Below are 14,296 nucleotides of genomic sequence, written 5' to 3'. Positions count from 1 at the left end.
GGCCCCCAAACTGTTACATCTGCCTCGGATAAAGAGCCTATTAGCAGCCCAGACAGTGTGATAGTCCATCAGCCTCAGAGAAACATGCAACGCCATCTCGCTGTGTGTGTGTGTGTGTGTGTGTGTGTGTGTGTGTGTGTGTGTGTGTGTGTGTGTGTGTGTGTGTGTGTGTGTGTGTGTGTGTGTGTGTGTGTGTGTGTGTGTGTGTGTGTGTGTGTGTGTGTGTGAGATAAATTGAATGTATTGTCATGGCTGTCCTCAGATCAGAATAAACTTGTGAAAGCTGCGACCCCAGATGCATTGGCTGAGCTCAGATCAGAAGAGGCTGTAAAAGTGTTGCGCTGCACCTCAAATGATATACTGTTCCCTATGGGCCTCGGGTCAAAAGTTGTGCTCCATATATGTAATGAAGCCCCTTTTAGGATGCAGCCCATCACTGGGAGAAGCTGTAGAATATTGTTCTCATTGGATTGTTAGGTCTAGAACTGCCCAAAACCTGATGGATTAAATTTATTATAAACCCTGGTCTGAGAACAGTTTTGATTTGTACTTCCCTTAATGGCAACTGCTAGGATTGGTCATGGAGAGAAAGCTGATCAAAGACGGTCAAAGTAAGAGTGTTGATCTAGGATCAGTTTAGTCTTTACATTACAATGAATGGACAAAGGGGAACTGATGATAGATCAGTATTTCTACACTCAAATGATTTGGGGAATAATGTACGTTATCCTAGCATTCTCTTTGGACACTGAGGTACAGTAGCATTTTGGAGCATAGGGATGCTATAATTTAGTGATTCCATATGTAACTCTATGGGGCTGGTCTGTCTCTCAGAGAAGGGTGCATTCACATTGTTTTGGTGTACGATTGATCACAATTTATCGATCACACTTTTGATAAAAGCTGGATGTCAAAACAAATCAAATCAAAAACCCAGTTGGCAAATTTCCAAAGATTTGTTAAGATTTTTTAAATGAATACAAGCCATGAGGTAATGCATTTATTTTATTTAAAGCATTTGTGTCGGTACTTGGAGCAAACAAACTATTTGCCCCACACAACAACAACAAAAAATGATCATACAGACTTTGAATTTAAAACAATTTACAAAATAATTCCTCTATTTAACTTTAATTTTTTAGATTTTTTTTTATATGTCCTGTTTTTGTATAGTCTGCTAATTTTTCTTAGCACTAAAATGCAAGAACCTTAATGCTAATAATCTAGCATATTGCCTTAGATTGTCTGTTCTCGTTCTTGTATATTATAAGGCTGTATTATATTTGTATTGTGATAATGTACATTGTTAAATGGGTGATAAATCAATGCTCAACACCAATCTTAGTTGGTGATGATGAGACTCTCAGTAGTCTCTCTCTCTCTCTCCATCTCTCTCTCTCTCTCTCTCTCTCCATCTCTCTCTCTCTCTCTCTGTCTCTCTCTCCCTCTCTCACTGTCTCTCTTTCCCTCTCTGTCTGTCTCTGTCTCTCGCTCTCTCTCTCTCACTCTCTCTCTCTCTCTGTCTCTCGCTCCCTCTCTCTCTCTGTCTCTCTCTCCCTCTCTGTCTCTCTCTCTCACTCTCTCGCTCTCTCTCTCTCACTCTCTCGCTCTCTCTCACTCTCTCTCTCTCTCCGTCTCTCGCTCTCTCTCTCTCACTCTCTCGCTCTCTCTCACTCTCTCTATGTCTCTCGCTTCCTCTCTCTCTATGTCTCTCTTTCCCTCTCTGTCTCTCTCCGTCTCTCTCTCTGTCTCTCTCTCTCACTCTCTCGCTCTCTCGCTCTCTCTCTCTCTGTCTCTCGCTCCCTCTCTCTCTATGTCTCTCTTTCCCTCTCTGTCTCTCTCCGTCTCTCTCTCTGTCTCTCTCTCACTCTCTCGCTCTCTCTCTCTCGCTCTCTCTCTCTCTCTGTGTCTCTCGCTCCCTCTCTCTATGTCTCTCTTTCCCTCTCTGTCTCTCTCCGTCTCTCTCTCTCTCCCTCTCTCTCTCATATATATCTGTGATTGGTTAAAGGCTGTATTTGCATATTTCCATTTCCCCTCGTCACAGAACTGTTTGTCAGCCAGACTGTGTGTATGGCAGAAAAAAAACGATGCAATATGTCATATATTGTAGGGACTTTCTGGAGAAGGAAAGCTTAGTTGTTAACCACTGCTCTGAGATGGATTCTTCCAGCCGTGGTGTTCATTGGAAACGTCAACACTGTTCGTTCGCTCACCCATCACGCATCAACGTTTTGTAATCTTTAGGGTTGAGCATTTTATTTAAATAAGTTAGATATACCGACAGAAGTTTAAACACAATTATATGCAAGTTGTTAACTAATAAGGCTTCGCTGATGCTATTTGCAATTTTAATGTTGAATAATACCATTGTAAATAAAGAATTCTGTTATTGCAACATTGAACGTAGTCCCTCTATATTTTAATATATTTGTATAGATTCTGCACTTGTTTGAGGGGAGATCTTGCAAGTACACATTTCACTGATCTTTTATCCATTACATTTGCTCACCTGTGTTCTCTCACCTTCTTTTAACAAAAGGTCAAAGGTAATCGAGGAGAATGAACGTGGATGAAAATGCGATCGCTTGAAATGAGACCGTCTTTCTCCACTTCCGCTTCATGAGGCAAATTACGTTTCACAGGGGTGGATCCCAAAACTAAATGTGTAAAGTGATCAAAACAAATTAAGTTCTTTGTCCAGAACATTTTATAGTTACAAAAAAAATATTCGTGTATTGTTTTCAAAAGTGTGCATGTTTTTAATCCTCTGACAAAAAAAACTAAAGTTGTGGCATATTTCAAAACTCTTCCACGGTCGGATACACATCAGTATTCTCGATGAAAAGTGGCTATCGAGGAGGACAAAAAAATCATGACCGCTATTGATGGAAGTTTGACCGCTATTGATGGAAACAGGAAGTTTCTGTACAATATTATAAATGCCGACAGGTAAATTGTGTGACATGGTGGGATCATTTTTTTTAATTATGCAGAAATGGTGGTGGAAACGCCTTAATGCGCAAATATTGATGTAATAACCATCATTTGGAGGTACGCGATGATTTGGTGTTTGTTAGTCCCACTAAAACTCGAGGAAACCAAGCAGTTTTATGAGGCTACAGATTAAATTATTTATGATGAACTTCACAGGGTGGTGAAAGTGCACGGTGATCTATGATGCTAATTTCAAATAAATATCGACGGCTTTATTCTGGTGACATGCTTCACTGCCGTTTGACAAATAAAAAATATTCCCTCTTTTATACATAATAATCTCATCATGTAGACTTTCCTACCCGTACTGCATCTGCCAGCTGTTGGTAATGTAGCGCATGTACCAAAACCAGATCAGGCAGTTAACAGCAACAGTTTCTGTGACAAACTGTTGGTAGAGTTGAAAATGAGATGGAAACATATAACAACAAGCGTACATTTTGTGTGCACAACTTCATCATACACTGATTTTTATCCGCAAAAAAAGTAAATTTGGTGGAAGCACCAACTGGTGAGGAAATGTGCATATTTAATTTATGCAGATTCTAGGGTATTCGCATGAAAATCTGTCGGCAATTGGATGGAAAACCTAGCGAGTGACATGATGATTGGTGCTTAGCTGCCAATTAACAAATAAGAATGATCTTGTTCTTATCCATCTCAACGTATCAACGTACCAACTTCATCGAGGAACTGTTGCCTATAAGAGCTTGCGTGAAAACGAGATTGGGCAAGTTTGTCATTTATCGCAACAATTTGTGTGACAAAATCACTGACAAGAGTATAAAATGCAATGGAAACACATTAAACTTAGTTTTTTTTTTTTATTTGGTACATGAGAACTTCAGTGAAAAAGTTTTTTTTTTTATGTGCGCCACGTCATCACGCACAGCCGTTTATCCACAAATTCGTTTTGATGGAAACAAACCTCTGGTTGGAAATATTGAAATCCGCATAAAATCCCATTAAAAAAATATGCGTATTTTCCCAACAGTGGAGTGTTTCCACCAAACTGATTTGTTTAAATAAAAATATACAGTTCTGCATGCAATCTTTGGATGGTTACTGATGAGGGTTTTTAATGGTCGTTTGAATAATTCCTTAAATTATTATAGGCCTGTTGGTTCTAACGGAAATCGATTTGTTCGTTTATAACAGCAGGTAGCCTAGTGGTTAGAGCGTTGGGTCGGTAACCAGCAGGTAGCCCAGTGGTTAGAGCGTTGGGTCGGTAACCAGCAGGTAGCCCAGTGGTTAGAGCGTTGGGTCGGTAACCAGCAGGTAGCCTAGTGGTTAGAGCGTTGAACTAGTAACCAGCAGGTAGCCCAGTGGTTAGAGCGTTGGGTCGGTAACCAGCAGGTAGCCCAGTGGTTAGAACGTTGGGTCGGTAACCGGCAGGTAGCCCAGTGGTTAGAACGTTGGGTTGGTAACCGAAACATTGCTGGATTGAATCCCTGAGCTGACAAGGTAAATATCTGTCGTTCTGCCCCTGAACAAGACACTTAACCCACTGTTCCTCGGTAGGCCGTCATTGTAAATAAGAATTTGTTCTTAACTTGACTTGCCTATTAAAGGGTACATTTTAAAATTAACTCGGTGCAGGTTTTGTTTTTTTGCCCTAGGTGGTAAAAAATTATTTTACTAATCATCAACCTTTGATAATTTGAATCTTAACTGACTAGTTTTGTTATTTAACACTCGCTGGTATTTAAAAAAATGTTGAATTCCATTCAGTTGTGTAGTGTTCGGGCAAAAACCGAAACATGCACCCTTTATGTTCCCAAGGACCGAGGAAAACGCCGGTTTATAGGCTAACTGCAAACACTTACGCCAATGTGTTTTCTTCCCAGTGGCATAATAACAACGCTTCACCTTAATAGTATTTTATTTACGGAAGTAGGTGCATTTATACATTATAGAAGTAAGCAACACAATCGAATATTAGGCTTCATCGGATTTCTGTGTCCACCTTTTCTTTTTTTGAAAACGAATGTTTTATAGTCAATATCCTCATCTTCCTCTTTTATCAAAATGAAAGTAATGAGAAACATAAAAACGAGTTGATGTTTGATTTTAAATTAAAGTTGTTGTTCGCAGTTTGGTTTGGGCTAACTGTTCGACACGGTTTTTTGCATTTTTAATGAGAATGTAAAAACGTCTGTGTGCCTGCATGCGTGTTGTAGGGGGTTTGTAATCGTACTGTGAAAAGGTGAAATCCCCCTGGGGTTTGAGACGGAGTGACCCGAGCTGATCTCTGACCAATAGCAGGCAGAGACTAGAGCAGCATCTCGAGACCTTTTATGAGTCCGTACACTTAGCGGTTCTGTATACAGCCTTCTGTTCAGTAGGACACAGAACAACAAACACACAGACAGAAAGTATCCTACTACTGCGGACTTTCCTCTCTACTTTACCTTCATAGGATTCTATTAACAACAACGCCAAGCATATATCAACAAGTGCTGTAAACAAATATTCGGTTGTCTTTTGACCCCCCCCCCCTAAAAAAAACATCTTTGAATTTGGAACGTGGGATGGATTCGACTACACCAGCTTCAGACGTATACATAATCTCCTTTTAGGTAAGTCAGATATTTAAGTTTCATATTTCGCTAAAGAAAATGTAACTGGTTTGAAATGTTATGCTGTCATTATTAGCCTACTATGTGTAGAATCACTTTCAGACTAAACCTGTTTATTGTAATCCTCATCACGTCAGTTTCTTATTTATATAACCAATATTGTACAGATACATTATACGAAATTCCTTATTGACCCTATTGTAAACCCGTTAATAGCCATTGAACCGGGCTCGCCCTATAACGCCCTAATGCTTTTTAAAAGAGTGGTGAGTTGCGATAGCTTCATTAATGTTGACCTCTGCCGCTGACCCGGTGTTCTTTAATTTGGGTGTCGTGACCCTGATTTGTCTCAGTTACTGCTGACTACCACCCACTACTCGCCCTGTGAATGGGGGGGGGGCACGGCACCAACCCTGTGAATGGGGGGGGCACCGCACCAACAACTCATCCTGCTCGTTTACAGGGATGCAAAGTCAAGTACCAATTTAAAGTAGTTTACTTTGCAGGCACCACAATCACCAATTTAAATATACTGATGAATATCCGTTGTGTGTTTTGCGAACTGGAAAGAAAATGCCCAAACAGCAGGTTTTAGATTGTAGATTACCTGCTGTGAATTTAGTAGGTTGCTGTAGGCTAAGTTCTGTGAATTCAGTAGGGTGTTAAAAAAGAGTCGTTTTCGTCTGGTAGAAATCAGTGCTCTCCATGGGAATATGTTCGTGAATTTGTAAAATGACGAGAAGTATGTGTAGCTTTTAATTTAATTAGCATTGAGGATTTTGAAAATATCAATCTCTACAGAAGTTCGATCTTGTTAAATTGATGTTGCTAAATAAGATTTGTATTATTACCCCGTAGGTAATAACAAAAACGTTTCATATTGGGCGATAATTTAAATGCAACATTTTCTTTCGTTAATTGACATTCCTATTGTGGATTCACACAGAAATATTTTGATTGAGAAAATATGCATGATTACAATGTTATTCTCCTAAATGTATTTTGATCAGAGATCGAACAATCATACGTAATGTGTTCGTTACCTAAATATATTTACTGTTTATTAATCTTCAAAAATACGATCAAATAAACTAGAGAGGTATAGTTTCATTTCAGAAGCGAAAATGTGTCAAATAAATCTGGAGATGGAGCTAAAATTTCTCCACCTCTTTCTCTCTCCAGGCAGAATAGCTACACCATTCCGATTCAAATCATCCCAGATCGGCTCTGCCTCCTCGCCTGCTGTGATGTCTGTGTCTCTGTCCAGCATCCCCGTCGTGAAGGACAAGCCGTTCCACTCCAACCCCCTCAAAGGCAGCCCTGTCCGCGGCTCCGGTTACTACGCTGCCCCGCTGCCCGGAGCCCATCACAACATGAACATCTTCAGGAGCTCTCAGCATGCCCTCCACCCGCTCAAGTCTCTGGGACGGCTCGTCACCGATACCCAGGCAGTCATGCCGTTCAACTTCACCGCCGGTAACCCCTCATTCTTCGGCCACGGCGGCCACGCCGTTAACGTGCTCCATGAGCAGATTTTCAACGTATCGAACATCCCGTATTTCAATCGGATGATGCCGGGAGTGGGACAAGCGATTTACTCCAAGCACGAGGAGTTGGCGGCGGTGGTGACCGAGCACGCTACTGGGCCGTTATCAGACTACAGCAGTCCCGCTTCGAGCGAGAGGTCTTCTGCTCACTCCGTCTCGCCGTCCAAAGCACGTTCGCTCCACCTCAGGGGAACCGAATTATCATCGAAGAAGACGCGCACTTATAGTTTCAGTGAGGACGATCTGTTCACTGTGCTGTATGGATATACCGGGAGACAAGAGCAGAATACCGGTCACGCTATCTCAGGAATAGCCCTGACCGGGAACTCAGGTAGACTGCACCCTGTCACCCAATTACCTTTGAAATGTTATCGAAACTGGGTAATTGTTCTTAAAAGCAAACTGTGTTTTTGCTTCAGCTGTCCTAACAGATATATGGTAGTGTAACACGTTTAAATTGTTAGATGCAATACACCTTTATTGCTTGCTATTGCTAATTGGGGCTGGAGATTCTTTCAGTTCATATAGACACTAATTCTGTAGCAGGGATTAGATTATTATCGATATATTTACCTTAGTCCATGTGTATGACTATTTAAAGAATAGTCTATATCTTCAAATCAAACTGTCAATTCCAGGAGGTTTAATCTATGTCTGGGAAAACAGCCCATATTCTCCGTCATGTTGTGTTTGATTTGTTAGGCCCTAATGTTCACAATTGACCACCAATAGCATCGCTAACTTGAACATTCTCTTCAACAGTTTGTAACAGTGAGATACTCACCTTGAATACTCAGGCGCTTGAACTTCCAGAAGGTAGGCCTCTCAATTAAATTCAAAGGGCTTTATTGGCGTGGGAAAATATATCTCTCTCTCTCCTTTCTCTCTCTGTTAGAATGTTCTGTTTGTACTTTGTGAAGTTGTGTAAAGGGTGTTAACTTTAACGTGTTTTCAAATGTCACTTCCAGAGTTAACTATCCACCAGACGAGTTACGGCAGTTTGTCCCACTACGGAGTTTTTGCGGTGAAGAGCGCCGTCACAAAGGGAACCCGGTTCGGCCCATTTCAGGGGAAACTGGTCAATACGAGCGAGATCAAAACACATGACGACAACACTCTGATGTGGGAGGTCAGTTTAATTCCTTAATTAAGTCCCTTCATAGTGTGTGTGTTATTTATTTACTGTGAACTAAACGTTTCAACTTTTTTGTGTTTTTATTTGGTGAGTAAGCCAACTGTGCGTCAATGTCAATTTATGCGTAAATGTAGGCCTAGTACTATATGCTAGATTACCAATTAATTCAAAGCCCGTCCTGTCAAACAATTTGTATCCACATACATTTTCTTGCAATATAATAGGCTTAACAACCTTTTCTATATGTCCTTTAATCCAGGTGTTCGAGAACGGTCGGTTGAGTCACTTCGTGGATGGCCGGGGCTCTTCCGGTAACTGGATGTCGCTGGTGAAGTGCGCGCGCTTTCCGGAGGAGCAGAACCTAATCGCAGTACAGAGTCAGGGCCAGATCTTCTACGATGCCTGTAAGGAGGTCCAGCCGGGCCAGGAGCTGCTGGTCTGGTACGGGGACTGCTATGTTCAGTTCCTGGGAATTCCTCTCACTCTGAAGGACTCGCCAGAGGAGGGGAACGTTATGCTTCCGCTTGAAGGTGAAGACATTTAATATAGAATCAGAGAATCAGATTAATCTTTATTCGAATAGAAAATAATAACTTTATCTTCCCCGGCGGGAACTTTATTTGTGGAATATATTTTTACATAAACGTCACAATGCTGTAAACGATCTTATTCTCTTCTAGTCTTAATTATATCATTATATAAATGTATAACACGTGTTTATTTGTAGAAGCAGCCTTGTCACTGAAAATCCACCAATGTTTTTCCTGATAACATTTTGTTTTTATTTCAGATTCTGGAGAGGGTTTTAAGTGTGATCGGTGTGGCAAAGTGTTCGCCTATCAATACTACAGAGACAAGCATCTGAAGTACACGCGCTGCGTGGACCAGGGCGACCGGAAGTTCCCGTGTCATCTCTGCAACAGGTCGTTCGAGAAGAGAGACCGACTGAGGATTCATATCCTACACGTTCACGAGAAACACCGACCACATAAGGTAAAATGACTAAATCATACGAATGGTGCTGAAAAACAGCCCCCTTTGCATTAGGCTATAGGCCTACTTTCTCTCTACATCTCTAGTTTGTTTTATGCCTACTCCTTATATTTTACCCTCTTATTCAGTGTTAAATAACAGCACATTTCCCATAGGATCTACTTAATGTCTGCAGATTTCTCTAATCTCCCCTCTCTGTCAGTGGAACATATATAGGCCTGCTTTCCTCCTAAATCTGTAACTGAACGGTCACTCAAATCAATTGGTCACAGACACGTGTTCAGCTGATGCTATTGCTGGTGTAGCGAAATGCTTGTGTTTCTAACTCCAACAGTGCAGTAATATCAAACAAGTCATATCTCACCATTTCTCAACATATACACAATACACACACACATCTATGTAAATTAATGGAATTAAAGAATATCTGAATATATGGACTGGCGATGTCAGAACGGCATAGACTAAGATACGGTAGTCTTAGTGTACTCAGTGTTGATGTGACAACACTTCCCCGTGCTGAGCGTGTCGCCTGTCTCTACACAGTGTTCGGTGTGCGGTAAGAGTTTCTCTCAGTCCTCCAGTCTCAACAAACACATGCGCGTGCACTCAGGAGAGCGGCCCTACAAATGTGTCTACTGTAACAAGGTAAGCATAGAAGAGCCTGTGTCGACTGTAACAAGGTAAGTGTAGAACAGCGTGTGTCATCGAGTCGGTGGGCGGGTCTGTTGGCAGACCCCGTTCTCACCATTTAGAAGCTTCCTCATTTCATGGTGCATTTGGCGCGAGCGCCCTCGTTATTGTCTCCCGGTGCAGGCACGCTCCACCGAGACACTTCCATGGTGATTAGCGCCAGATGTACCCCCCACCCCCCACACACACACACTATTGTTCCCCCACGCCCCGAGATTACGCTCTGAATTTATGGCTCTATGAGGAACAGACCTTTTCTTTGTTGTTAGTAGGATATGACAACCTCCTCCTTAGTTTTATGTCGCCTACTTTGTTTAACCCAAATCCTCTGTTTAACAAATTTAAGTTAGACTATATGCTAGTTATTTGCTCTTTTAAAATCTTTTCTAAATGAAAAGGTATTTGAAATCGAATTGAATCCAGATTTTCGATTACAGAGCATGAATGTGCCAGGCCTGCATTTGGTGCCGGTCTATTGCTGTATTGGCCAACGTGTAGTCTTGCCAAACAACCCATGACTATCAAAGTATCCCGTTCTATCAGAACCGTAGACCTATTGAGTCCACTCGTGTTCTCAAACGTCTATGTCCTCCACGTTGTTCTAGGCCTTTACCGCTTCCAGTATCCTGCGCACGCACATCCGCCAGCACTCAGGAGAGCGGCCCTTCAAGTGTAAACACTGCGGGAGAGCCTTTGCCTCGCACGCCGCGCACGACAGCCATGTCCGACGCACCCACGCCAATGATAAGCTGTACCCGTGCGACGTGTGCGGCAGCACCTTCCAAGAAGCGACAGAACTCGAGAACCACATGAAGAGTCACACAAGTAAGATCTGATTTTCAATAGATATTGAAGGAATAGGACACGTGTTGCTTGTACCAAAGTCTAAGGTCTCTATATCTTGAGTGAAAAAACAAACATCACTGGATAAATATAGAAATATAATGCTGACTTGTGTGTCTCACCTAAATTGCCTAATATATATGGATACTCCTTCTAAAATGTTATATTTACGTTATTGACAGAAGGCCTTCTGTCGGAACCCGCTGTTCCTCCTATCGTCTCACGAAACGGATCTTTGGAGGATACGACCGCCATGTTTTCATTCACCAAGGACTGCAGGACGCAAAGACTAACGGAGGAGAACTTCTACACAGGCCTGACGATTCCGAACCAAGAATATCGACCCTGGAATTAAACCCATTCCGTAGAATGATCATTTCTTATTCTAGAATTTGTTAAGGGAAATATCAAGTAGAGCTCAGATCGCTATAAGATGTCCAAACAGCGACATGTTTTATGTTTTTAGAGTAATAACTATTGGGAAAATATATTTAATAAAACGTTACTGTATTGTATGACACACTGTAAATTGTTTTTGTCCAATCTATTTATTTGAATCTGTTTTTTGTGTGGGAATAATACGTGTTGTTTGTGGCTGAACACTTCTGTTGTTAGTGGGATTTAGTTATTATTGGTGTTGGTCAATGAAGCCAAGTAACGCACGATTTTAACGAAATGTTACGTTTATTAACGTTCGTGATCACAAATTCTTATAGTTCACATTTAAATAAACTTGGATTAGTGTTATTTTGTAGGATAAATACTGTATAAACGTTTTGCATTTATACATACATCCCCAATCAACGTTTATCAATTTAAATGTGTTAATTTATCTTCATACAATATTTATCATATTACCTCGAGCTAAATTCATTCTATTTCACTGTCAGATAAGATTTTTTTTTTTTTTTTACGTTTGACTGTCTGTTTCTCGTCCCTTGTAGGCTGCAAAAGCAGTCACTGTAATGTGTATCTGTATTTCATTGTTTAAAAGCATCGGCTGTAATAAATATGAATTAAATAATAGCATGAAATAAACATAACGTCAAGATTGGGTTAGTTTGTTTGTGAAGATATTGCCTTTGATTAATTAATTAACAAACATTATTCTCATCGAACAATGACGACTGATGTTGATTTTACAATCTAATTGGCTACATTTAAAAAACTTTTTTTTGTTGGGGGGGTACATTTAATTCATCTAACATACTGTAAGAAATATCTAATAAATCGAAACAGTGGTTAGAGCGTTGGACTAGTAACCGAAAGGTTGCAAGTTCAAACCCCCGAGCTGACAAGGTACAAATCTGTCGTTCTGCCCCTGAACAGGCAGTTAACCCACTGTTCCTAGGCCGTCATTTAAAATAAGAATTTGTTCTTAACTGACTTGCCTAGTAAAATAAAGTTAAAATAAATAAAACAATGATATTCAATTCTGGTAAGACTATATTAATGGTTTTCGTTCCTGAAAATAATTCTACACATATCCTCATGTATAATTCATTCTATAGACTCTATGGAGTTGAAAAGCTGTGTGTGATTCGTTTTCGATGATTCCAAGACTTAAGGGTAGAGCAATAACATCTCCACATTCAGGTGACGGTTTAAGCATTTTATGTTTACAGACACATTTCAGTCATATTTAATTTTACACTCAGTAAAAAAAAAAAAACAACAACATTTCGATCGTTCCAACCCCCGGAAGCAGAGTAGCGATGTTACTGTATAACGGGTTTTAACGTACCATTTAAAGATACTTATTCGTTTCTTTAGTTGTATCACATATTAGAATGATTGTTGTTTCATTGAACAATACCCAATCCATAATGTTCTCTCCCTCGTGGGAGAACGGAGACGTCCTGCAGTTCCACCTGAGCGGTCTCAGCAGTGGCCTACACAGTTCAACAGCGCGCGTGTGCTCCAAGCGTGCCCGTTTCGGACAGCGAGGAGGATACTGTGTGTGTGTTCCAAGCGTGCCCGTTTCGGACAGCGAGGAGGATACTGTGTGTGTGTGTGTTCCAAGCGTGCCCGTTTCGGACAGCGAGGAGGATACTGTGTGTGTGTGTGTTCCAAGCGTGCCCGTTTCGGACAGCGAGGAGGATACTGTGTGTGTGCGTGTGTCTCTGCGTGTGTGATGGGTTAGGGGGATGCTGGCAGTGGGAAAATGAACAAACCCCAGTAGGACCAAATGAAGTGGCAATGAGGTGGTCTGAGGGCCAGGGGACAGTGGGCTGGGAGGAGAGACAATGAGGTGGTCTGAGGGCCAGGGGACAGTGGGCTGGGGAGGAGAGACAATGAGGTGGTCCCCAGGGGACAAATGTGGGCAATGAGGTGGTCTGAGGGCCAGGGGACAGTGGGCTGGGGAGGAGAGACAATGAGGTGGTCTGAGGGCCAGGGGACAGTGGGCTGGGGAGGGCCAGAGACAGTGGGCTGGGGAGGAGAGACAATGAGGTGGTCTGAGGGCCAGGGGACAGTGGGCTGGGAGGAGAGACAATGAGGTGGTCTGAGGGCCAGGGGACAGTGGGCTGGGGAGGAGAGACAATGAGGTGGTCTGAGGGCCAGGGGACAGTGGGCTGGGCTGAGGAGAGACAATGAGGTGGTGGTCTGGGGAGGGCCAGGGGGGGACAGTGGGCTGGGGAGGAGAGACAATGAGGTGGTCTGAGGGCCAGGGGACAGTGGGCTGGGGAGGAGAGACAATGAGGTGGTCTGAGGGCCAGGGGACAGTGGGCTGGGGAGGAGAGACAATGAGGTGGTCTGAGGGCCAGGGGACAGTGGGCTGGGGAGGAGAGACAATGAGGTGGTCTGAGGGCCAGGGGACAGTGGGCTGGGGAGGAGAGACAATGAGGTGGTCTGAGGGCCAGGGGACAGTGGGCTGGGGAGGAGAGACAATGAGGTGGTCTGAGGGCCAGGGGACAGTGGGCTGGGGAGGAGAGACAATGAGGTGGTCTGAGGGCCAGGGGACAGTGGGCTGGGGAGGAGAGACAATGAGGTGGTCTGAGGGCCAGGGGACAGTGGGCTGGGGAGGAGAGACAATGAGGTGGTCTGAGGGCCAGGGGACAGTGGGCTGGGGAGGAGAGACAATGAGGAGAGACAATGGTCTGAGGGCCAGGGGACAGTGGGCTGGGGAGGAGAGACAATGAGGTGGTCTGAGGGCCAGGGGACAGTGGGCTGGGGAGGAGAGACAATGAGGTGGTCTGAGGGCCAGGGGACAGTGGGCTGGGGAGGAGAGACAATGAGGTGGTCTGAGGGCCAGGGGACAGTGGGCTGGGGAGGAGAGACAATGAGGTGGTCTGAGGGCCAGGGGAGGAGGACAGTGGGCTGGGGAGGAGAGACAATGAGGTGGTCTGAGGGCCAGGGGACAGTGGGCTGGGGAGGAGAGACAATGAGGTGGTCTGAGGGCCAGGGAGACAATGAGGTGGTCTGAGGGCCAGGGGACAGTGGGCTGGGGAGGAGAGACAATGAGGTGGTCTGAGGGCCAGGGGACAGTGGGCTGGGGAGGAGAGACAATGAGG

General features: G+C 43.2%; 1 protein-coding gene across 1 annotated transcript; it reads left to right on the top strand.

The window, feature by feature from the left end:
- The first annotated feature begins 6,820 nt into the window (after window positions 1-6,820).
- On the top strand, window positions 6,821-11,139 carry LOC135539320 (PR domain zinc finger protein 14-like). Its single transcript, XM_064965146.1, has 8 exons — window positions 6,821-7,451; window positions 7,883-7,936; window positions 8,089-8,249; window positions 8,515-8,785; window positions 9,046-9,248; window positions 9,795-9,896; window positions 10,547-10,766; window positions 10,967-11,139. The coding sequence occupies exons 1-8, from the start codon at window positions 6,821-6,823 to the stop codon at window positions 11,137-11,139; spliced, it is 1,815 nt and encodes a 604-aa protein (XP_064821218.1).
- The last annotated feature ends 3,157 nt before the right edge of the window (window positions 11,140-14,296 follow it).

The sequence above is a fragment of the Oncorhynchus masou genome, unplaced genomic scaffold (genome assembly GCF_036934945.1).
Source record: "Oncorhynchus masou masou isolate Uvic2021 unplaced genomic scaffold, UVic_Omas_1.1 unplaced_scaffold_1480, whole genome shotgun sequence".
Classification (NCBI taxonomy): Eukaryota; Metazoa; Chordata; class Actinopteri; order Salmoniformes; family Salmonidae; genus Oncorhynchus; species Oncorhynchus masou.
Note: the sequence above shows the minus strand (reverse complement) of the source record. Positions and strands in the feature narration are given on the sequence as shown.